Source organism: Camelus dromedarius, chromosome 6 (assembly GCF_036321535.1).
Source record: "Camelus dromedarius isolate mCamDro1 chromosome 6, mCamDro1.pat, whole genome shotgun sequence".
NCBI lineage: Eukaryota > Metazoa > Chordata > Mammalia > Artiodactyla > Camelidae > Camelus > Camelus dromedarius.
The window spans coordinates 75,288,337-75,314,283 of record NC_087441.1 but is presented as its reverse complement, the minus strand read 5'-3'; the positions used below and the strand labels follow the sequence as shown (position 1 = coordinate 75,314,283).

At 40.1% G+C, this 25,947-nt stretch overlaps 1 protein-coding gene across 5 annotated transcripts in view; it reads right to left on the bottom strand.

Moving 5' to 3' along the window:
• SMAP1 (small ArfGAP 1) overlaps window positions 1–21,936 on the bottom strand; it is a 128,671-nt gene extending 106,735 nt beyond the window's left edge. For 2 of the 5 annotated variants that reach the window (XM_031455925.2, XM_064486959.1), the window contains exon 1: window positions 21,592–21,895. In XM_031455925.2, the coding sequence (XP_031311785.2) occupies window positions 21,592–21,709 (118 nt within the window). In that variant the 5' untranslated portion in view covers window positions 21,710–21,895. Of the gene's footprint in view, window positions 1–21,591 lie in introns of all 5 variants that reach the window. The other 3 variants (XM_031455926.2, XM_064486957.1, XM_031455928.2) reach the window with 3 other exon arrangements.
• Window positions 21,937–25,947: the final 4,011 nt, after the last annotated feature.

The following is a 25,947-nucleotide window of genomic DNA, read 5'->3' as shown; positions in this document are numbered from 1 at the left end:
AAAATTCACCTTAAAAGTTCAAAAGTTTGAGCAAGCATATTACAGCTTTCCTTATTTTGTTTACACTTTTACAAATATTCTAGTACTTTCTTTTTGCAAAATTTCTCTCTCAAGCACAAAGATACTCATTATTTACAAACACCTCTTTTAAACCACTCTTGACACCATTTGCAGATTTCATGAGATTACATTTGCTTTTAGTTAACACAGCATACACCAACAAACAGCATTCCAAGTTTTAAAGCATGTTTGCATTACTGCTGTTGCCAAATCAGTGTTTAAATAAACTGGTTAAGTAAATACTTAATATGTAATCATTCCTCACCCTGACTACCAATTTTTGCTAATACTGTGCCATGACATGGGTCCGATTTGAGTAAGCATAAAAATCCAGAATTTACCTCCGTTCTCATTGTGTACAGTGGCTGAATGCAAAGAGAATAAAAAAGAAACTGAAAAGCTGAGAGATACCTTTTATAAAGGTCAAGGGTAACACATTGCAGCTGTCTGGAAACCTATCTGTTGCTTTGGATTCACAAAGCAGAAACTGTGGTTGACTCTGGGTTCTCTTGCTGGAACAGCTCTGAATAACACATTTAACCTATTAATTAATCAACTGATCTCTAATAGGAGATTAGGCCAGATATCTGACAGGTCTCTCTATCACTAAACTTTCTATAATTTCATAGTTACAAAAAAATGTATGTCAGAGACTGAAAATCCGCTCAAAGTATTCATGGGCTTACAGACTCTGGGGTGAGTGGGGCAGCGCCCACCACTTAGCAGAATGAAAGTCACCTGGAATGGCCCAAGGACTGGCAAGGAGAAAACAGTGAAAATGAAAGCCAACCCCAGCCCCAAGATGAAAGAGCGAATCATAAAAGCACAGAAGTGACCGATAAGCCTATTGAAAACATTCAGTTTTATGAGTATCAAGAAAATGCAAACTAAAACGGTGTGATGCTGTTTTCACCAACCATATTTAAGGAAACGTTTCAAAAACATGATTAGCCAGTGCCAGGCTGGGAGCCAAGGGCCAGCCAGTCTTCACACAGCACGGGGAGAAAGGCAGACTGGCTCCAGCAGCCTGACGGCGCAGGCCCAGCACACTCTCAGGTACACCTCGCACACAGAGACGTGATGCTCGGGAATAACCATGTGCGCACAAAGCTTTGACAGCAGGACCCTGTAACCACAGAGGTCAGAAGGGAAACACCCATCAATGAGGGGACGGATCAGTTTAAAACATTTTTAAGTTGTTGTAAAATTTTGACTATCAGCGAGTATCCTGTGCAGAGAATAACCTGGCATCTCCCACAACATCCCCCTACCCTTGTTCTCAACAAGTGACTTGACCCACCTGTCCCCTCACGTCAGACCCTTCTCACTCTCCTTCCTCATAAACTGACCCACTCTCTTCCTCATCTTTACTCCAATGCAAAGCACTTGATCTGTGTTTTGCGTCAAATATTCCTCCGACGTGCATTAATACATTAACCGTATGTGCCACACTTCCTTCTCAGAGCACCTGCCCACTCAGTCACAGAAGAGGGACCCCTACAGGGAAGCTGTTCCTGCAATCCTCTGGCCTCCAAGCCACGGTATCTAGAAGTGAGCATGTGACCCACGCTGGACCCAGTCATCTCGCCCAGGAATACGGACTATGACCCAAAGGCCCAAAGGAAGAGACAACCACCTGTAGGAAGCCAAAGAGCAGGCCACGGAGACTTAGCAGTTGCTGAGGTAGAGGCAAAACCAGTGAGTAAGTAACGGAAGTCTCAGTGAAGGATGAGGCAGGCAGAGATACAGAGCGCCAAGGACAGACACAGAAAACTCGGCTGCCTGAGGACCTCCCAGGTCACGCTGTGCACGCTCTATCTATTCTGAAACCGCTAAGGCAGAAGCCACGTCGATATTACTGACTGGGTCACACGACCTTCCTTCTGCCCTATTTCTGGGGTGCCTGTCGGTGTCCAGAAGACAGCCAGCCAAAGAGGCCCTATATCTCAGACTGCTCCATCATTAGAGTTTCGAAAAAGAATGAGTTTCTACCAATTAGATGCCCCTGTGCAATATCTGAAAGCAAAAGTGAGGGGAAGTCTATGTTCCTGCCCTTTTTGGTTGTTTTCTGCAAGGAGACTGGCTCACAGAATGTCTAGTCTCCAGCTCCTTGGGTGTGAAGCCACAGTTCTGACACAGATGATGGAAAGACCCACATTCCAGTACCGGCTTCTAAGTGTTGAAGGCCTCTGTAGCATTCTAATTCCCAGCCCTAACTAACTGCTGTCTTCTTATACACAATGGTCTAGTGGCTCCCTGGAAGGTCAGTTCTGCGTGATCTGACGGTCATTCTGGGAGACTTTGCCTGGAATAGCTCTTCCACGCCTCCCAGGGCTTTCCTAAGCATATAATTTCTTGTATTAAAGTATTTCTGCCAATACATCTGGAGTGTTCAGGTTTCAGTGCTTAAGTTCTACTAAAACAACTTCAACTTAAACAGATAAAAACAATATATGATTATAATACCCAAAGTTAGTGGCTTTTATAAACCTGACTAAACAAAGTTTTACATATGCTAAAATAGAAGTTAGAAAAAGAGAAATATTGGGTGAGGCCTCATCTTTCAGAAAGAGAATCACCAAAGTCATAATGACCCTCATCAAATATTTAATATACTACATGAAATAGTTCTAGGACCACTGAGATAAGTTAGCTGTTCATACACTGCTTGTATCTTGATTATTCCTCTTTCACAGACAATGACTCAGACTGGCAGCATACAACATCCTCATGTCCAGTATGTTTCTCCCTGTCCTTGGTCATTTATTCATTCAACAAATCTCTACCTAGGCCTCGTGTGCCAGGAGGTATCCTAGGCAATGAACAAGAAAGACAAAAACCCCTGACTTCCTACATTCTAGAAAGGGAGACAAAATTAAGTATACATCTGAGTGAGGACCTAACCTAACCTAGGTGAGAAGGCTAAACCATAGGCACGTCTGAAGCAGAACGTTCCAGGGATGGAGGACAGAGTGTGAAGGCACTGAGGCAAGGCCTGACCAGTACCCACAGGAGCAAAGAGGGCAGTGCGGACCTCCCTAAGGGCCTTGGCTTTCACGCTGAAAGACAAAAATCATGGAGGGTTTTGGGTACAGCAATGACAGGATCTAACTTACCTGACTGTTTTAAAGATCATTCTGGCAGCTGGGTTAGAACGGACCATAGCAGGTAAGAATAAAGCTAGGAGACCAACTGGGAGACTACTGTGGTTAACATGGGAACAATTCCAAAGTTTGGGGACTGAGCAAAAGGGCACAGTAAGATAGGGGAGACTGCCCAAGGAGCAGGCCTGGAGGAGGAAGATGAAGAATCAAGGTAAGACAGGTTAATTGGGAGCCGCTGAATGAACAACGTGCAAGTGGACACACCAGTATGGAGTTCTGGGATGAGGTCTTTTGGGCCTGAAGATAGGTACTGGGGAGTCAGCAACTTACAGTCAATAATTAAAAGCAAGAGAGACTGGACGAGCTTGGCAAGGGAGTGAATACAAAGAGAAGTGAAGAGGTTCAAGAACTGAGTCATATGGGGGAAACCTCCCTCTTCTTCTGATTAAAAACTCCCAGTACTATTTTGCTTAAGTTAATTTCAGTTCTTTTTCTGTCCCCTGCGATGTAAAGTCTTAAATACAGAAAGCCCCATGGTCAGGATTCACACAGTGCCTTGTTACAGCTTCAATCTGTATGGCAATTAGCAGTTGTACCTTACACACAACAGGTGCTCAGAAAATATACATGGAATGAATACTTCTTGAAGTAAACCCTGGATAAAATCCAAGTTAGTGATTAGCACTAGAGGTTCTGGTGTATTTTCATGGTTTGCTGCAGTTCTTTTCAATGTGTTCTTGAAAAACAGCATGATGAAGAAGTAAAATTAGTAACACATTCATTCCTACATTTTCAAATGCTTTATTAACAACAGCTAGTCAGTGCTTAGACAGCTTTGTGACAATCTTTTTTCCCACCCAGCATTCTAAAATGACTAGGGGCTACCGTAACAAGCCAACAGCTCATTTAATTACTGCTTAATCACTTGGCCTTCGTAATAATAGTTTACTTGAAGATTTTTTCCCCAAAGTCTTTCATTCTCTTGGCTTATTTACAGACACTGAGCATGTTCGGAATAGTTGATATATGTTGAAAAAAAGTCATTCAGTACAAGGTTACATGAATGTCCAGATACACATTGCTAGTCAAGACTAGTTAACTAGTGTAGTTTTCTAACTGAAAAAAAAAAAATGCACACCAGGTTGAACTGAACACTTTTTAAGGCCAGAATGATCCTCCTTTTTTGTTGGTGGCTTGAGTTTATCCCTTAAGCACAAAAACTAAAATTTTTTCCCTTACTTTTATTATCAACATTTTTCAAATATAGAAATACATGAAGAATAGTACAGTGGATACACACATATCCACCGCCCAGATTCAACAAAATTGTTATTATTTTGCCATATGTTCATCTTTTGTATGAGAAGTATCTTAATTTCAGACAAAAGACATCATCCCTAAATACTTCAGTAAGAATCTTTAAAAAATATGAATTTTCTCCCCGTAACCACAATTACCACACCTACCACATTAACAATGAGTTCTAGACGTCACCTAATACTCAGTACACATTCTACTTTCCACAACAGTGCTTCCAAAAAAAAAAGTCTTTGTAAAGGTCTTTTTCAAAAAAGAATTCTCTCAAGGACCATGCACTGTGTTTGGTTATGTCTCTTGAGTGCTTTTTAATTTTAAAATGTCCCCACTCCCATATCACTGAGTTGGTAGAGAGATTATTAACCCCAGGTTTAATATAAAGAATAATTACAACCTCATTTTAAATATTTTCAGGAGATACATACATATATGAAATGTCTCTGGTCAGTATGATGCTCCTTACTTAGTATTATATCTAAAATTACCTTGAATATGAATATCCATGGCCTACCATAAAGATTAAAGCTCAGCTGAGTGGGACTTGTCTAAAGTTCTGTTCCTCAGCTGTGGCCTAACAGGAAGTACTATTTGGGACTGATACGCTCTATAAAAACTTCAGAACCCTTTAGACTAAAAGAATTTAGTACAGATCTGATGTGAATAAGTAAGTCTATTCAATCTGAATATATAGTAACTTTAGCCATTTATGTACTAAGTTATATATACACACGTGTTTTATACATTCATTTAAACATATGAAAATATTCTTCCTGTTTTTCCAATCACTCTTATATCTCACAAGGGGTGGGCTGGCAGCCTGTGAGACCATATTTCAAATATCTGATAACATTTTCACCATGAAATTTAAAAACCTCAACTACTGTTTTGCCTTTTAGTATGCCTTGTAATTCCTTCTTGATAGCTGGACGTGATGTTTTAGATAAAAGGAACTGCTGTAAACAGACCTTTAGTAACAGTGGTGCTAAGCTGTGGGGTGGGAGGGTGATCTGTAGTCCCGTGATTAGGTGTCCGCTTTCCAGGGAGCCTCCACCTCTGTTTGGGAGCTTCACAAATCTCAGTTTCCACCCCTGCACCTTTGGTGGGACAGGATGGCTAGATCAGGAGTCGGAATTTCCTCTCTCACTTGGCAGACTAGAGAAGGCTCAAGTCAGGTATTCCCCTTCCCTCAGGTCACCTAAGCTCTATTTAAACAGTTTCTCCTGAGAGCCTATCTCGCTAGAAAGAACAGAGTGCTCTGGTGTATTTCAAAATGGTTCTTTTCCCCTCTCCTGCCAGAAGCACCAGGAGCTTTTTCTCTCATATTACTATGTTGAGCTCCCGGAGGTAAAACTCACAAAAGTGTGGGACCCTCCCCATGAGTTAGCCCCCCTGGAGTGAGCAGCCAGCAATTCAATAGTAACCGTTTAGGTCCTCCTAGCCCAGTGACAGCACCCAGAGTTGTGATTAAACTTGTGACTCTCTATATTCACCTGCCTCTGCAATTTGGGGGAGAGCAGTCTGCCCTCTGACCTCAGTTCTCTGACAGATCAAAGAAGAGCTGATGGTTCAGTTTGCTCAGATCTGTACTTGTCAGGATGCATGGAGACCTGAAGCTCCTTCTAGTCTTGACCAGAATCCAGAATTCCCCTCAACCACTTTTCTGAAAACTAGAAAAACATTTGTCTTAAGTAAAAACCATTGTTTCCTGCTGTTTATAGGCATATTTTAACAAATAAGTTAAAAAGTCAAAAGTATAATTGCCTAAATGTGGTACGAGATAAAAGCCCCCCCCCCCAAAGGCAATCACCTGACAGCCTTGTCTTATGTACAGGGAGGAGATCATTGTCTCCACTAAAAACCAAATTCCACATAACAACTGATTTTCAGTAAACAAGCAAGAGGGAAAATTGCTTCTGTACAATAGTTGAGCAGAATTTCCACAAGGAGAAAACATTTATTTTAATCCAACAATATGGGTGAAGAAACAGCAGCAACAGACCAGTGACCTTTGTTTACAAAACTAGTAATTTAATGAAAACAGAGAAGGAAGTCATGTTACAAAGAGAAGAACATAACTGTATCAGGTATTTGGGTAGAATTTATCTTTCTTTAACTTCCTACAATAATCATATCAAAAAGTCAACCCTAATAAAGTCATCAATTACATCTAGAAGCTTAAAAGTTAAAAAAATAAAATTCAGAAAAATTTCCCAGTATTAAAACGTAGCCAAAATCAGGAGGAAGAAGCAGTTTTCTAACAACTGAAATCTTGGACAACTGTCTTAAAAAGTAATCAGGAATGAAAAAGAATATACATACACACACACACACACACATACATACATACATACATACATATATATATATATATAAACTGAGTCACTTTGCTGTACACCAGAAACTAACATAACACTGAGAACCAACTATACTTCAATAAAACTTTTTTAAAATAATAATTGGGAAGAAAAGAAAAGAAAAAAATTTTTTGCTTTATTTTTAAAATTCAGTTATCAAGGGCACTTTAAAAATGTGCTTATTTGACAACCTCTACAACAAGACCGCCATGTCTTTTTAAATGTGTGCAGCAAAACATCTCCCTCTGGCATCCAGGCCTTCATCCCCACGCATCTGAAATACTCTGAAATCCACCCAGTGGGAACGGAGCATCACTACAGCTTTCTCACTGAAATTCGAAGTAAGATGAAATGAGATAAAATAAAATGAATGAAACAAATATGGACTGTCGACCTTCCTTCCACTAGACTACTACCCCCCAGAATGCTTCCCCTCAAGATGGGCCCTTTAAGCCTTGCCTTGGCAGGCTGCTCAGAGGGGGAGCCCCTTCCTACCCTCCTTCCTTCCTTCCGCAGGTCCCAGGAAGGGTCCAACAGGAGAAAGGGAAGGCCACAGGAAAGCAGACATGGAAAGGGCTCAGGCCAGGAACATCTAAAGAAGTTTCCCAAAATTCCCCATGGTCCGCTCCAGCACACCAAGACAAAAGCCTGTATGAGAAGCAGCCCAAGGGCCTCTAGAGTCTTGTCCGGCAGAGTGCAGTGAGAATCCTGGCACCAAAGCACCTCTGACCAAGTTAAGTCTCAGGGCTCCCATCTCTATTGTGGGGATTTTTATTCCCTTGGGATTGCTGTGGAATTGCATGAAGTATTTATACAAAGGCAGGCCAAAACTCTGACTTCACAGGAGAGAGAACTAACACTGGCTAAGTGCTCTGGGCACACACAGTAACAGTACAATTTTGTGCCTTGAGAGAAGGCACCATCTCATTCCTCTTAAATACCTAGTAAAATGAGTGTGACTGAAACGTGCAGTAAAGTTGTACACAAGACTGCACCTGCTCCATCTTTATCTTCAAAACTCACTCTGGCAGATAGAATAAGAATTAAGAGATTTCAGGAACATGACTATAATTACATGTGTTTCGGTTTATCTCCAACCATGCTCTTCTACTGCTGTTCAAAAAGCAAGGTTGTTTGTGGGTCTAATCAAGCAAGACGCAGATTCATAACTGACCTTTACTGACTACTTACCATATACCAGACTCTGTACAAATGCTTCATATATGTTATGTCATGCAGCAATTATCATAAATAATCCTACCAACTTATCAACATTTATTACAATTATACAAGTTCAATATTAAAATCATACACAGGAAACCTCACCATGAAAGAGAAACAATTGAGGAATAGCTACCTATGCCCCATTCACCATTAGGGACATGATATTTAACTTGAGGTAGAAAAGTTTAAAATGTGTAAGTTTTCTGGGGGTAGGTATAGCTCAGTGGTAGAGTGCATGCTTAGCACGCACAAGGTCCTAGGTTCAATCCCAGTACCTCCACTAAAATAAACAAACAAACCAACCAACCTAGTTACCTAGCCCCCACCACAAAAAGAATATAATAAAATGCATACGTTTTCCTCTTTCTTTCCTTTAATGATGTGTAACTCTTCTAAGGTACTGAAAATTTAATTCTCATAAGAATAATCATATGACATAGACATCAATAGACATAAAAATCATACATACTGTTCTTTAAGGGGTTAAAGCACAGTTAGAGTGGATTTTATAATCTAACCACCTATGTAAGATGTGATTTCATATTCTTAAGACTAACAGGTACATTTCCTTATTACCAAGTTCATGTCCCAGGGTCTGCCATTGCATAATTTTGTTCTGAGTTACCTATTCAAATACCTGTCCTACTGTCATGAACCCATGGATTGGGGTAAGCTAATCTCAGGAAAAAGAACTGCTACTTCACTGAGATTTAAAAAAACAAAAAAAAAAAAACAGAATTTTACTCAACAATAGCAAAGAATTATTAAGAAGAGACATAAACATGAGAAAAATCCTCTATGATTATAAAGTCTAGATGCTGAAAGGCCATTATTAATAGAGCAATAACTCAATTTTTTGGCAAAAGAGAAAGCCATTAAAATCAGGGAGTCTTTCCAAATCAGGGGAACTCCTTCTATGTACAAACATATAACAAATTAATTTTAATTTTTTAACAATTTTCAAGACACTGCAATGCATGATTAATAAAGATATGATCCAACTTAACTACTTTCTGGAACAGGAAGAGACTTAAGTAGGCACAGTCCTGCCTTAAAGCAGTTCACTATGCTGGAAGAGAAGCTCAGAAACTGAAGACTCCCCATGGCAGGATCTCAGGTCACTTAATTATTTCAATTTCCCTCAAGCAATGATTTCTAAGTCTTAGGTAGGCCACTGGTCTCACAACAAAAAAATCCCAAAATCATAGGACCAAAAAAGTTGTACAGCTCCTTGGAGTTAAAAGTACTAAGTGGCATTCTTTTCATTAATGATATGACATTCTCATCTACAGACTATATTTTTCACGACATCTCTAGATTATTGTAGTGCCAGAAATCCTGCATCCTAGAGGCACCAAAAAACTGATGTTCTAAAGACACCAGGAGGAACTTCAGAGCTGTGTACAAATTTAACTCCTCAAGAAAAAAGTAAAAGGTTAAACCAGAGATTTCCATAGTTTTCAAAGCACTCATCGGTATTCTAACAGATTTGAGAGGAGACAAAAAGTGCATCATTCAAGAATTCTTCATCCTTTAAGCCAAGATCAAGAAGGGTATTACTTTTGTAAAATCTTTGCTCAGACCATGGAAGAGGAAAATAACTTTAGGACTGTACACGTTACACAGATTCAAATAAAGTAATTGAGAACCTGCTATATAATCTACAGCAATTGTTAATATCACCAAATGAATAAAACAATATACTGGCATGGCATTCTACTTTTGAAAAATTGCTACCCTCCCTCATCCCAATTCCCAATCTATGTTCTGTCCTTGTAAGGTTTACCCTTCTAGAATCCCACATAATTGGAATCATGTGTTATGTGGTCTGTGTATGGATTCCTCACTAACCATAATGCTTTTACGATTCATCCGCATCACTGATTGTATCACTAGTTTGTTCCTTCATATTGCAAACTATTATTTCACTGTATGAATGTACCATAGTGTGTTTATCCATTCACCAGCTGATGGACATATAGATTGTTCCCGGGGTTCAGCTATTATGTATAAAGCTGTTACGAACACTCAAGAACAAGTTCTATCTTCTCCTAGTCTTAAATTTTAATACTTCTTTACACATTCTGAACAAAAGTCCATATTGGATATATTTTCTCTGGTCTATGATTTTCCTTTTCTTTTTAACAGTGCCTTTTTAAAAAGCAAGAGTTTTTCATTTTTATGAAGTCCATTTCTTCAATTTTGTCCTTACGAATTGTGCTTTTGTATCCCATCCAAGAAATCTTTGCCTAACCCAAGATCCTAGCAATTTTCTCCTACGTTCTCTCTGGAAGTTTTACAGGTTTAGTTCTTAAATTTAGTGTTATTATTCCTTTCAAGTTAATTTTTGCTCATGGTAGGACGTAAGGTACATTCTGTTGTTGTTTAAAAGACTATCCTTTTCCTGAGTTACCCTTGCACTTGTTAAAAATTAGCTGACCTTATATGTGAGTCTACTTCTCGACTACTACGTTTCACTGATCTATGTCTGTCCTTACACTAATACCACACTGTCTTGATTACAGTAGCTTTATATTAACTGGTGAAATCAGTTGTGTGAAAAGCCTAATGTTCTTTTTTTTTTAAATTGTTTAGATTTGGGTGGGGCTTCTTTGCATTTCATTATAAATTTTAGAATCAACTTGTCAATTTCTACCCAAAAAACCTTCCGAGATTTTGACTGGGAACGTGGTGAATTTACACATTAAGATGGAGAGAACTGACATTTTTAAAAGACTGTATTTTCTACTCCATGTACATGATACATCCCTCCATTTCTTTAGGTATCTAATTTCTCTCAGCAATCTTTGGTAGTTTTCAGCATACAAGTCTTGCATATATTTTGTTAAATTTATCACTAAGTTTTCATATTTTTAATGCAGTTGCAAATGGTAATTTTTACTTCCACTTCCAACTGTTTGTTGCTGGTATATAGAAATACTTAATTTCTCTATAATCATTTTGATTCCTGCAACCCTGATAAACGCAACTATTGGTTCTAATACCTTTTTAAAAAAATAAATGTCTATATAAATGGTCATGTTGCAAAGAGTTTGTTAAATGACTCTTGCATGCATATATTTTTAAAATATTTTCTGTGAGAATGGCTAATTTAAACTGTACTCACTTCACCATCCTATGCCCTCTTAAGTATATCCCAGTACCTACTATAATAATAAGTAATCAGTACCTACTATAAAAATTCAGGTTCAATACACAACTTTTATCATAAATCCATTTATGGTAAGCAGAATGGCCCCCAAAGATGTCCAATACCTGGGTCTGTAAATATGCTACCTTCCATGGGAAAAGAGCCTTTTCAGGTACAATTAAGTTAAAGACACTGAGATGGTATTCTCCTGAATTATCCAGGTGAGCTCAACGGCATCGCAGCGGCAATGGAAGCAGAGAGACAGAGAGAGACAGATCTGAAGAAGACATGCTGAAGGGGGAGGGGCCTCGAGGCACACTCAGGTGACCTCTAGAAACTGGAAAAGATGAGAAAACAGATTCTCCCCTAGAACTTTCAGAAGGAACATCTTCGATTTTAGTTCAGTAAGACTTTTTTTAAAATTATTATTATTGAAGTATAGTCAATTTACAATCTTGTGTTAGTCTCTTGTGTACAGCAGAGTGATTCGGTTATATATGTATACACACACACACACACATTCCTTTTCACATTTTTTTCATTATAGACTACTACAAGATATTGAATATAGTTTCCTGTATTATACAGTAGGACTTTGTTGTTTAGCGCTGCTATGAATATTGGGGTCCATGTCCACGTTATCTTTTCAAATTAGAGTTCCCTCTGAATATATGCCCAGGAGTGGGATTGCTGGATCATATGGTAAGTTTTTTTCAGTTTTTTTAGGAACCTCCATACTGTCCTCCATAGTAGCTGCACCAATTTACATTCCCACCAACAGTGTAGAAGGGTTCCTTTTTCTCCACACCCTCTCCGTCATCTATTTGTAGACTTTTTAATGATGGCCATTCTGACTGGTGTGAGGTGATATTTCATAGCAGTTTTGATTTGCATTTCTCTAATAATTAGCAACATTGAACATCTTTTCATGTGTCTAGTGGCCACCTGTACATCTTCACTGGAGAAACGTCTGTTTAGGTCTTCTGCCCATTTTTTGATTGAGTTGTTTGTAAGATTCCTTTTGGACTCTCACCTCCAGAACTAAATGATGATAAATTTGTGTTGTTTTAAGAGACTAATTTGTGATAACTTGCAGTATCAGCAATAGGAAATAAATATAACAGTGATGATCATTTCACTTCAATAAACATATTTTTACTAGTTTTTTGACATCATGTACCATCACCACGCTATACCAAAAGCAACTTTCAAGATTAGAAATGCATGTATATCTGGAGGGAACTCTAATTTGAAAAGATACATGCACCCCAAGGTTCAGAGCAGCACTATTTACAATAGCCAAGACATGGAAGCAACCTTAATGTCCATTAACAGATGACTGACTAAAGAAGTTGTGGTATATTTATACAATGGAATACTACTCAGCCATAAAAAATAATAAAATAATGCCATTTGCTGCAACATGGATGTACCTGGAGATCATCATTCTAAGTGAAGTAATTCAGAAAGAGAAAGAAAAATACCATATGATATCACTTACATATGGAATCTAAAAAAAGAAACAAATGAACTTATTTACAAAACAGAAATAGACTCACAGACATAGAAAACAAACTTATGGTTACCAGGGGGGAAAAGAGGTGGGAAGGGATAAATTGGGAGCTTGAGATTTGCAAAGACTAACTACTATACATAAATTAGACAACAAGTTTATACTGTATAGCACATGGAACTATATTTAATATCTTATAGTAACCTATAATGAAAAAATATGAAAATGAATATATTAATATGACTAAAACACTATGCTGTATACCAGAAATTGATACATCGTAAACTGACTATATTTCACTAAAATAAATAAATTATTTTAAATAGCAGTAAAAAAAAGAGTAGAAATGCATAAACTAAAAAAGTCCATACTATGTATATACAATGAACTATTTGGCGATAAAAAAGAATGAAATAGTGCCACTTGCAGCAACATGAATTGATCTAGAGAATATTTTATTTAGTGAAGTCAGACAGAGAAAGACAAATATTATATGGTATCACTTATATGTGGAATCTAAAAAATAGTACAAATGAATCTGTGTACAAAACAGAAATGGACTCAGACATAGAAAACAAACTTATGGCTACCAAAGGGGGAAGAGGGAGGAAGGGGTAAGCTAGGAGTTTAGGATTAGCAGATACAAACTACTATACATAAGACAGATTTACTGTACAGCCTTGGAAATTATATTCAACAAAATAAAATATAAGGAAAAATAATCTGAAAAAAATATAACTGAATCACTTTGCTGTACACATGAAACTTACAATACTGTAAATCAATTATACTTCAATTAAAAAAAAAGTCCAGACTAAACCATAATTTTTTCAAATAAATGTTCTTATCTTGGAACATAAAGCCATCCTAAATATGATTTCCTAGGGAATTTTAAAATTTTCTTTTATTTTCTTTTTAGGTGTGGATTCAAGCTGATCACTGGTCCTTGAAATGCACTCTTTACAAAAGATCAATGGCAGACATCTGAAGGTCTGTCATCAATCTCTCTTAGAAGCAGTCACTTGGATCTCTTATAAAATGGAGGCCAAAAATTGTTGGGGGGGGGTGGCAAAGGGGCACAGAGAATGGAGGGTTACTAGAAAGTTTATAATTCACTCTCCTTTGGACCCTCAAAATACTGTTAACATGAAATTAGCACATATTTCCAACAGCACCTTATCTAAGCGCTGTTTTAAGTAAAATATTTTCCAAAAATTGTTTCTATATACTACAGCTAAATGCCGTTCAGAGTTAACGTAACTCCACCTAACACCTTAGGCAAAAAAATTCTGACATTGATAATATACAAGGGTGACTGAAAACGTAATGCAACTACAAGTCTTTTCTTTAAAATGATAAATAAAAGCAGATACTGGTTTTGTAGTTGAGTAGAAGAGGTGATTGATTTTACTCAACTCCACGAAAGCATTAAAATGAAAAAGTTTCAAAGAAAAGGACTTCTCAACCAGTGAGGAGTATTTCTGTTGGTTATATGATATGGCTTGAGATAACCAAAGATAATACCAGGGAAAATTGCTCAACAAGACTTAAGTCATCAGTGAAAAGCTTTAAAAAGTATAAATGACTGAAGATTTATTTAAAATTTTGGGGGTGGGGGTAATTAGGTTTGTTCATTTGTTGTTTTAATAGTGGTAGTGGGGATTGAACCCAGAACCTCGTGCATGCTAGGCATGCACTTTACCACTGAGCTACACCCTCCCCCACCAAAATTATATTTCTATACCCTCAATAGTAGAATTTTTTTAATTAACACTAATAGCAAATACTGACAATAGCAATAATAGAAGTGACAAGAGGTAGAGCTTCAGGAAAGAACACAGACCATGAGGGAGATGAAATAAACCTTTGCATAATAGTCAACGAAAACAGGGACAACTGGTCACCAAACAAGTTACACGCAAAGCTTAGACTCAAACCTAGCCTTACTAACTTAACCCAGCACACTGCTTTTCAATTCTGTCATGTTATTTCAACGGTTTAAAAAGTCCAGGTGATGACCAGTACCTGACCTAAGACATAACTGCAGAAATAGAAAACAAAAAGGCTATATGGAAGACTCCCTTTCAAACAAACAAATAAAAAAGCATGAAAGGACCCATCTATTGATTCAGTCAATTTGTAGAATAAAGTTTAGTAATCAGAAAAAAACAATTTTATTTTGTTTAAGCTGACATTTTAAAGTTATGGTGGTTCTGCTATTAAATGCAAAGAGATAAATAAAGCAAAACAACATTGTCAACATTTGAATACATTTGGCAAAAATCTGAAGAAATACCTTAAGTCAGCTTGAAATTGATAATCTCTTCCCCCAAAATAACCTCTTCTAACACAAATGTCAACTACAAAAGCATATGTTTTACCTTTCATGAATCAAACATGCGGTTAACCATGTACACTCTGGAGCTAGATCTCCTGGGTTCAGTCTTGACTTTACAGTCCAGATTCCCACCTCCGTCCCATCCCAGGAAAGCCAGAACTTCCTCTGATGCTCATACCTGCTCCTCTGGGCTGTACCCCTGCTAGGAGGCTGGGTTCCAGAGCTAGCTGAGATATTCTGAAATTCTGACATGATCTGTACACTATACTGGAGGGAGATATACACTATCGATTACACTGGGAGGTTCCCAAGACCTCCTTCAGGTCTGGTAATTCACTAAGAGGACTCACTAGAGTCAGCATACAGCTGCATTCATGGCTACGACTTGTTACAGCAGAAGGGTACCAAGTATACTGGCAAAAGGAAAAGGCACAAGGAGCAGCCCAGGAGAAGGCAGGTACAACTGCCCAAGTGTCCCTCACCAGGGGAGCTGCGCTGAAGATGCTGCTCAGTGGTAAGTTCTGACAACAAGTGTGAAATGCTGCCAACAGGGGAAGCTCTTGAGAGACTCGGTGCCCAGGGGTTTTACCAGGGGGCTGGTCACACAGGCAACCTTGCCCAGTACACAGGCAGATTCCAGACTCCTGAAAGGAGGGCAGGTGTCTGTACAGTTTGGGCATCGTGACCAACTCTTATTACTCAGGTTAGTGAGACCCCAAATAGCCAAGGGCCAACCCTACAAGTCAGTCCCGCTCCCAGCAGACTAGTCAATCCTTTACAGAATGGACCTTACCTGCCTGATGCCTGCTTCATTCCCAGAACCCAGGAAAGTGCCTAAGATGTACAGCAGCCGTCAAAACAAAACTATTTTAATGAAAAAATTTCTGGCTCCCCTATTCCCTAGCTGTATAACCTTGGGAAAGGTACTTAGTTTAAGCTCTGTGTGCCTCAGTTCCCTCATTTGTAAGACAGAACAATGTTACCTACCTCAAAAGACTGTTTTAAGAATTATATATGTAAATTAATATATGTAAAACATACGCTCACACCAGTGTATGGCAAGAAGAAAGCACTAATTTACTTGTATATATATAATGTTATTATTTGCTCTTTTTAAAATTCCATCCTTACAGTTCTACCTTCTCCAAGTCACTGAGCTCTCCCATTACTAAAATTTTAATGAATCTACAGTCTACACAGAGATTAGAATTTAAATGATCATTGTTTCATATTACTGAAATCCCTAACTAGTTTGTGGACCATACAGAAACCTTTTAGCTCACATGACAGTACCTGACATGATACTTAATTATTGTAGTGTTCAGAAAATACGGACTTACCAACAAAATTGTATGTCTGTTAAATCAACCCTTCACCACGGTCAGAACGTAAGGCAGTCAACTCTCTTGACAATAATTACAACTTAAACAAAATGGCCTCCAAGTTCCTTTGATCTTCCTCCATTGAGAAATGGAAAGAAAAATGAGTCGATTCTATCCAGTGGAAAGACCACTAGGAGTGCTAGTAGCAGTAGCAGCAGGAGGAGGAGAAGGCTTGCGTTTATAATGGATACAATCAGAACGCCAGACAGCTGACTTCGCCTTGAACACACGCGTTGCAGTCTGTATAGATCACTAAGGGTTTTGTGCGCACGCACACACACACACACACACACACATAATACACATATATCATAAAGCAAGAATTAAGGACATATAAATTTATTTAGTAAAATCCAGTAACAGAAGAACATTTCAATCTCTAAAAAAAAAAAAAAAGACAAGAATTGGGAGGAAAAAAGGATGGGACAACACGCAGCCAAAGTTAAACTGATGAGTCAGAGAGAGACCAGTGTTTTCCATCCCAGCTCTGACACCAGAGCTCTGCACACAATCATCAGGGCAAACCTCAGAATCAGCAGAATTATAAGAATAAACCCATCAGACTGAAGTTTCGCATTATGAGGGAACTTTTAGATTGGCAGGTCTCTTTAAAGAATTATAATCACAGACCTCTGTTTACATGAATTTCTCCTATTAGCATCAACATCATCATAAACACCACTTCCTCAAAGTCAACTTTACTCTTTAGTAAGAATTACTTTAAAATAGGTTTATACAAGAACTCTTATATATTTTGATATTGATAAAATATTGATTTAAAAAATGTCCATCACCGACTGCCCATAGTACTCGACTGGGTCTCACAATCTCCATTTCACATCTCTAATTTTTGAAGCGGTTACCATTCCTAAAGACTCCCATGAAGGAAAGGTCCTGGACATAAGTTAGGTCTGCCAGTCACGTGGAAGGCTCGAGTGCAGCAAAGGCCACTTTTCTACAGCCAGGGCAACTGACAAAGATGTCTAACAGACACTGAGTGGCTGCAGCCGCCACGGTCCTGTTCTCCGATCAGTTCATTAGTCCGGGGGTGAGAAGCAACCCAGGCGGCGGTTGGCAGTGGTGGCGGCAGTGGCAGTGGCAATGGTGTGGCCTTGAAACTGGAAGTCAGGAGAGGCTCCCTGATTCTGCTCCTCCAGCTCTTTCAATGATTCTGTGAGTAGCCTGTTCCTTAACAGAAATGGTATTATTACAGCTACACTGGTTGTTCCCCGCCCTGTCTGCTGATGTAGGATACACTGACACTAAGAGAGCTCAGGGCCTCCTGCTCTCTCGCTTGGACACTGCTGCAACGAGGTGACCTGCCCGCTCTCTCCATTCCAGTTCTTCCTCAGACCCGCCACCACCAAATCTGATCAAGCTTAAAGTTAGCTCACAAAAAAAGGGGCCGTACGGAAATCTCTCATGCTCTTTTATGTACCTGTCCCTCCGTCTGTGCAGCTTCTCCCTCGGGTGAAATCCCACGCCAACTTCAGAACCCAGCTCAGGGAGACTGCTTCTGCGCCTCTCCCCCAAAGGGTCGTTCCACATGCCCAGACGCACACTCGCGTCCACCCACCCTGCTGCCTGCCCTCAGCTCTGTGCTCATTCGCACCCATTCATTCAGCACACACTTGCTGGGTTACATTTACCTACGACATGTCAAACATTGTGCTGAGGGCTGGGGACACAAGCCAAAACAAGACAGACAAGATCTCATCCCTCTCACAGCTACAATCCAACAGGGATGTTGATTTCACAATAATTATCCAAATAACATTTAATTACAACTGTGGTCAGCATAATAAAAGATTCAGGGTGCGTCTCACATGTCTAATGCAAGCCTAACCTAATCTGGGAAGATCGGGGAGAATCGTTTCTCTTGTGGAGACACTGAAAGCAGAAACTGCAAAATAGGTAAAACTCATCAAGCAAGTATCTGTTAGCGAGCTTCCCAGGCAGAAGACACAGCATGTGCAAAGGCCGGGAGACAGCATTCTAGGAACTGTGATGACAATCGAGGGACAGAAGTCAGGGTGCAAGGAGACCATCAGCCCAAAATAGGTGCAGAGGGAGGTCCTTCTTACAACCACTAGTCTAACACTTCGCACATCATTTCAGAATTATTCATTTGCAAAAACGCAGTCCCCAGTAAGCAAACTCCTTTAGGTCTTTCAAACTTTTTTAGTCCCCTGATCCAATACAGTGCTTCACGGTGTGTCCTCAAGTCACCATCTGTGGAATGAAGAAATGAGTGTTTGATCTGAGCAAAGTGCTTAACCTCTCCATACCAGACAGGCAGAACAAAGCCATCTAGAGGGTTCACAAACCTTTTGTTTCTGACCCTCCCAAAACTTAACTGGGCAAGAGACACACTTTCATGCCAACTTACATGTGCTCAGAATCAAAGCCAGTATTAACCATGGGTGAAACTTTAAATACTAAAAACTAAACTTGAAGTCAGCAAGGGGCTCAAAATCCTCACTGCTCCATAAAGTGGCACCAACTAATAACCAATAGAACTGCTTTAAAACCCCCCTTCCCCCAGGGTCAGGAACGGGGCCAGGTAGAGGAAGAGCCGCTCCATCTGCCTGTTCCTAGTCTCCAGTCCCTCAAGAGATCTAAGAGTAGGATCAAGAGCAGGAAACAGGCACCTCTGCTGTCCTTCCTCCTCCCTTACCTTCCAAACACTATCAAATCAGGCAGGGTAAGAACATGTTAAAATCCAAAATACCTCTACCAACCATTAGAAGGCAAGAATGTTTCTGGGGAAACATTCTTAAATTGAGTTAACTAGGAAATAACTTCAAAATGCATGAAAAGCTTGATGCAATTTATTAAGAAGTGAAAAAAAATGTGTATATACACATACATACACACACAGAGTATGGAACTACTTTATAATAACTAAACTGTAAAGTAAGACCTTTAGCATGTCTTTTAAAAGTACATTTGATCAGAATTTCACTAGCTACATTTACTATGTTATCTGACATGCATAATAATAGAGCCAAAATATGTAATAAGCCAAGAATTCTACTAAGAGAGCGCCCCAATGGAGCTGAATCATACGAAAGACTCAAAAACTTTACAAAATACATTTAATCATCTCAACTGCCCAATCATGTCCATCTTTTTCAATTATTACAACTAAGAAATCAAACCTCATTAAACCAATAAATGATTTTGCCTGTGATTTCTTTTTCCTGAAAGATGAAGACAAAACAGTGAAATAATTTAGATCATTCTAACATTACTCGAGATTTAGTAGCAACAGGAAAAAACAAGGACCTTTCTAAATCCTGACTGTGGAGTTCACACATGCCCTTCACACCACATCCTTGAACTCCTGGTACTGTTCTCTCCCACTTCCTCCGCTTCTCAAAAACAAACAAAACCGCAAAAGACCAAGCAAAACCAAAATAAAAAAGACATTCATTCGTTATACATCTAATGATCCCAGTGGCAAGACAACTAGTGAGCAAAACTAACACAACTAATGTTCTCTATTCCTCAGGTCAGAAGAAGTAAAATTTCTGTCCTAATTTGAGAGGTACCTAATTCCTCTTTTTCACCTCAAAAAGAGTACATGGAAATGTCAAGGTGTGGTAAAGAATGGCTTTTTTTAACCTATAAGTTATTTTAGGGAGCATTAGTGAAAATCTGATTTTATAAAGTACTTTTTGGGGAGAAAGAAACTTGAAAATTATTTTTCAATGATTTCGATACATACAGGAAGATAATTACTGAAATTGCTATTCAATTTTTAATGAATAGATTTAATGCTTACTAGCATCTCTAGTTAACTGTATTAATTACTCAAAATGCACACTGTTTAACCTGAGTTCCTTTCTTTTTCTGGCCTTCTAAAGGCCCACTCTCCAGTGTTTCACTAGTGCAGTGATGAGTGAGCAACTGAGCCTCAATGCAGAACAGCAGTCCCAAACAGCCACACGCATAATCAATTTCAGGTAAACAAATACTACTCTAGCAATCAATCATTTTCACCTCATCACCTGAAAGGTTACGCAGAATAAATAAAAGATTGGCCCAATCAACTAACTATGATATTGAAAAGTGCTTCATAAAATGGTCTAGTTACAGTACTCCCACGGTATCTTCCAGTAATCAGTACCTGTTTTGGCAGTGAAGTAATTTGCCGATGGTGTGGCTTAGTTTAATCAAACATTACCAGCCTACTGAAACGTGACTCATGTATACAGTACTGAGGAAGAACAGTAAAGCCTCAGGAAAAGTTCAAGTCAAATAATGCAGAAATTTTAAACGACAGTCCCAAAGGCGGACTCCTGCCTCGGAGAGAGCTACCTATTTCTCATCTACTAAACAAATAAACCAATTTACAAAATAGCAAGATTTTTTTTTCCTACCATGTAAGAGGTTTTTTAAAAATGTGAAATTTTTCCCATGAGATTACTTATAAGACATTAAACATAAATCAGATCTCCAAAGCCAAAACGTATAAGCTAAAAATAGTGAATCTATTTCAAAGGCTCAGGCAGAAACTGCAACAAACTAAAATTAGGTTTTTCTCATTTCTGGAGCTTTAAAATGCACCTCTGACGTTTATGGGGCACACAGACCAGGGTTCACATACATATGCTCCCAAACTAGCTGGTCAGAAAGAATCTAATTATTAAATTTCCAGGAATAGAAGCCCACTGTGCAAGAGACTCATGTAAGGAGATTCTTCTTCATTCCGGCTAAAACCCAGCTGAAAACACACTACGAATGATGATAGTAACAATCCCTCCCCAGTTATTTTACTGAATAAAACTCCAACCCCACCAAAAAGGACCAGCACACTCTTTCTCAGGAAGCAAAGCGAGAGCCCAGGACAAAGCTGCCAGGTGGGCGGGCAGGTAGGGTTGCACCCGGGACACGGAGCATCCGATTCCCGACGGGGAAGACGCGGCCCCGGGTGGCCCCACCCACGGGGCACCTGCGAACGGCGGGAGGGGCGACCCTCTCACCCCTACCCCATCCGGCAGCGTCCCGCTCTGGCCCGGACCCGGGGAGGTCGGAGCATCGCGGGCACCGGCTCCGGCGAGGAGCCCCGCGCCCCCATCCGCCGAGCCGGCCGGGCGCCCCGAAGGTCACGGCCGCGGGAGCCCGGGGCGCCGTCCGCGCTACCTTTGGCCTCGCAGTCGGCGCAGTACTTGTTGTCCTCCTCCCTCAGCAGCTTGGACAGGATGAGCTGGTGCTGCTCGTTCAGCTTCTGTGCCTTCTCCCGGCAGGAGCGCGTCGCCATCTCGGCAGCGGGCGGCAGCGGCGGCTGAGACGCGGGCGAGGGCCGCGCGGGCTGGACGCACCTGCACCGCCCGGCCGCAGACTCGGCCGGGAAGCGGCAGCGGCAGCGGCAGCGGCAGCAGCGGATGGAACAGGAGGAGGAGCGGCGGCGGCGCCGACGTGTCCCGCCTCCTCGCCGGGCCGGCTCCGCAACAGCGCCCGAGCCGGCGAGGGGAGGGGGCGGAGCCGACGCTTCCGGGCGGCGCCGCCGGAAGGAACGCGGACGCCGGGTGCGCTGCGCATGTGCTGGACTTACCTCAGAACTAGCCCGCCGGATCCTTCCGCCCCGGCTCGGCCCGCGGTGGTTCCGGAAGGATGCGCGCCCTGCCCACGGCAGGCTTCCCTCCTTTTGAGAGGTGCTTATTCCTGGTGGCTTCAGGTCAAACCTGGTAAAGGAAGATCTTTCCAAGGAGGCTTCCTTGCCTTTGTTCTCGCTGGCAGACATTGCAAAGGCAGAAATAACCGTGATTGGAGGGACTTTTTAAATTCATTCATTGTTTATTCACCAGCAGTTTTGAAACAGGCGCTGGCCTAGGAGCTGGCGACGCTCATGGAATGAAGAAGGCAAAACAGTCCCATACAGTTTAAGGGAGGGAAATAGTCTGGTAGTGACACATATTGAGAGCTAACATTTATTGAGTGATTACTCCGGGCCATGAACTATTAACTCATTTAACCCTATCACAACCCTTGATACTGTTACCCTCACTATGCAGAGGAGGAAATGGAGGCATGGAGTTAGATCACTTGCCCACGTTACAGAGCTACTCAGGGCAGGAGATGCAAATGGAATCCAAAGCCGGCGGTTGGCAGTGGTGGCAGCAGTGTGGCAGAGTCTAAAATGTTTGGCAGTAGGGCCTTCTGATACAGGAAAAATGAATACGGGACAAGAGAAAGGCCGTTTCCCAGGTCTTGGTGGACTCCCTGGGACACACCCTTCCAAGTGTGGATCCTTGGCTTCACAAAGGAAAGAATTCAAGAGTGAGCCACAGTTGAGTAAAGGTAGATTTATTCAGAGAGGTACATACTCCATAGAGTGCAGGCTATTTCAAAAGGTAAGAGAAAGGCCATGAGGTGTGAGGGCTGAGTGCTCAGTAGATACACACTCCATAGACAAGAGTGCAGTCCATCTCTCTCAGAAGGGATAGTGGCCACCAGGTGTGGAGATTGTTAGTTTTTCTGGGCTCCATAGCTTCATACGTTAATAAGTGGGAGGATTATTTCTACTACTTTGGGGAAGGGGCTGGGATTCCCAGGAATTAGGCCACCACTCACTATTTAATCTTTTATGGTTAGCCTTGGAACTGTCATGTACCTGTGAGAGTGTCATTTACCATGCTAATGTATTACAGTGAGCATATAATGAAGCTCAAGTTCCACTAGAAGTAAAATCTCCCACCACCTTAGGCCTCAAGGCCTGTTGGAAGTTGAATTTTCCACTGCTTTGGCATTAATTGCTGTGTCATGTTTTGAATGGCTGTGCCCTGCCTCCTTCCTTCCTGCCTCACTTCCATAGGAGGGGAAGGAGTGTAGAGGGGGAACCACTGGCCCTGGGTGGTTTCACTTTAACAAGAATCTGTATCAACAGTTACTTTTAATGCAAAAAAGGAAACTAGGGAAAGGAGACACTCTTGACTGGAACTCAGAGTTTCCCAATCCAGTCCCATGGGATTTGAACCCTGGGTGAGGCAATCCGAATGTTTCTGCATGTTGTGGCTTATTAGCAATTTCTAATATAGGGCTTATGTAATCATAATAAACATGGCCCCTGCCTGTGGTGGGGCAGATGCTAAGGAAGGCACTGAGCAGGAATCTGTCTTATAGGGCCAATTCCTAGCCTAGGCCCTGCATGAAAGTGAATTCCACGCCCGCCTAGCCTGATTCTTGGCACAGGGTCTCAAAAACATTTGTGCAATTAAATTGAATGGTGATGGCAGTGTAGATGGTGAGTAAGTGAACTAATTAGCTTCAAGTAGCTTGGAAAACAGACTGAAGGGCAGAGGTGCTACTTAGGAAAAGTGAAAGACAATGCTGGAGAAGTCAAGTGCAACAGGATTAAAGAAGGCTTGGGAGACATGGAAACAACCCAAATGTCCATTGACAGATGACTGGATAAAGAAGATGTGAGATAGATAGATAGATAGATAGATAGATAGATAGATAGATACACATATACAACGGAATACTACTCAGCCATAAAAAAAGAACAAAATAATGTCATTTGCAGCAACATGGATGGACCTGGAGACTGTCATACTAAGTGAAGTAAGCCAGAGAGAGAAAGAAAAATACTGTATGTTAACACTTATGTGTGGAATCTTTAAAAATGACACAAGTGAACTTATTTACAAGACAAACAGACTCACAGACATAGAAAACAAACTTATGGTTACCAGGTGGAAAAAGGGTGGGAAGGGATAAACTGGGAGTCTGAGATTTACAGATACTAACTACTATATAGAAACTAGATAAACAACAAGTTTCTACTGTATAACACAGGGAACTACAGTCAGTCTCTTGTAGTAACCTATAATGAAAGAGAGTATGAAAAGGAATATATGTACGTATACGTATGACTGAAACATGCTGTACACCAGAAATTGACACAACACTGTAAACTGACTATACTTCAATTGAAAAAGAAAAAGAAGAAGAAGAAGAGAAAGAGGAGGAGAAGGCTTGGGATACCAGAAGAAGCAATCTTGCCTTGATGCAGCTGACAACAGAAAACTGTAGATTCTTCACCTAGGATAGTAGCATGGAAAAAAAAAAAAAAAAGATGTTTGGGAAAGTTAATCCACAGGAAGCACTTAACAAATATTATTTTTAGTGGCTTTTTTCCCTCAGTGCAAGAATTCAGAAAAAAAAAACAGAAGACAGACTTACCACCAAGAAATGATGTATTTGATGGATTGAAGAGGCACAGTAACATCTAATAGAAATTTACTATATGCCACATATGTTCTTTAAAATTTTTTAGTAGCCACGTTTAAAAATAGAAAAAGGGAGGGTATAACTCAGTGGGAGAATACATGCTCAGTATGCACAAGGGTTCCAATACCTCCATTTAAAAAATTGTAATAAAATAAGCAAAATTTTTTTTAAAAAATAGAAAAAGGAACAGGTGAAATTCATTTTAATGGTACATATTATTTAATCCAGTGTGTCCAAAATATTATCATTTCAACATGTGAGTAGTACCAAAAATTATTAGTGAGATGTTTTAAGTTCTTGTTTCCATATTGTCTTCAAAATCCAGTGTGTATTCTACACTTACAGCTCATTTCAACTTGGACCAGCTGCACTTCAAGTGTCCAATAGCAACAGTGACTACATTACTGAGAAGTGCTGTGCTAGGTGGTCAGCCTGAAGGCATTAAAAATCTAAGTTTGACAAAAAACAAACAACCCAATCCAAAAATGGGCAGAAGACCTACACGAGCAATTCTCCAATGAAGACATACAAATGGCCAATAGGCACATGAAAAAATGCTCAGTATCGCTAATTATCAGAGAAATGAAAAGCAAAACTTAAATGAGTTATCACCTAGCACCAGTCAGAGTGGCCATCATTCAAAACTCCACAACGATAAATGCTGAGAGGGTGTGGCGAAAAGGGAACCCTCCTACACTGCTGGTGGGAATGTAGTTAGGTGCAGCCATTATGGAAAACAGTATGGAGATTCTTTTTAAAAAGCTAAAAATAGAGTTACCATATGACCTAGCAATCCCATTCCTGAGCATATATCCAGAGGTAACTCTAATTCAAAAAGATACATGCACCCCAATGTTCGTAGCAGCACTATTTAAAATAGCCAAAACATGGAAACAACCTAAATGTCCATCGACAGATGACTGGATAAAGAAGTTGTGATATATTTATATGATGGAATACTACTCAGCCATAAAAAAGAATAAAATAATGCCATTTGCAGCAAAATGGATGGACCTGGAGATAAGCATTCTAAATGAAGTAAGTCAGAAAGAGAAAGAAAAGATATCACTCTTATGTGGATTCAAAAAAAGAGACACAAATGAACTTATTTACAAAACAGAAATAGACTCACAGACATAGAAAACAAACTTATGGTTACCAGTGGGGAAAAAGGTGGGAAGGGATAAATTGGGATTCTGAGATTTGCAGATACTAACTACTATATATAAAGTAGGTAAACAGGTTTCTACTGTATAGCACAGGGAA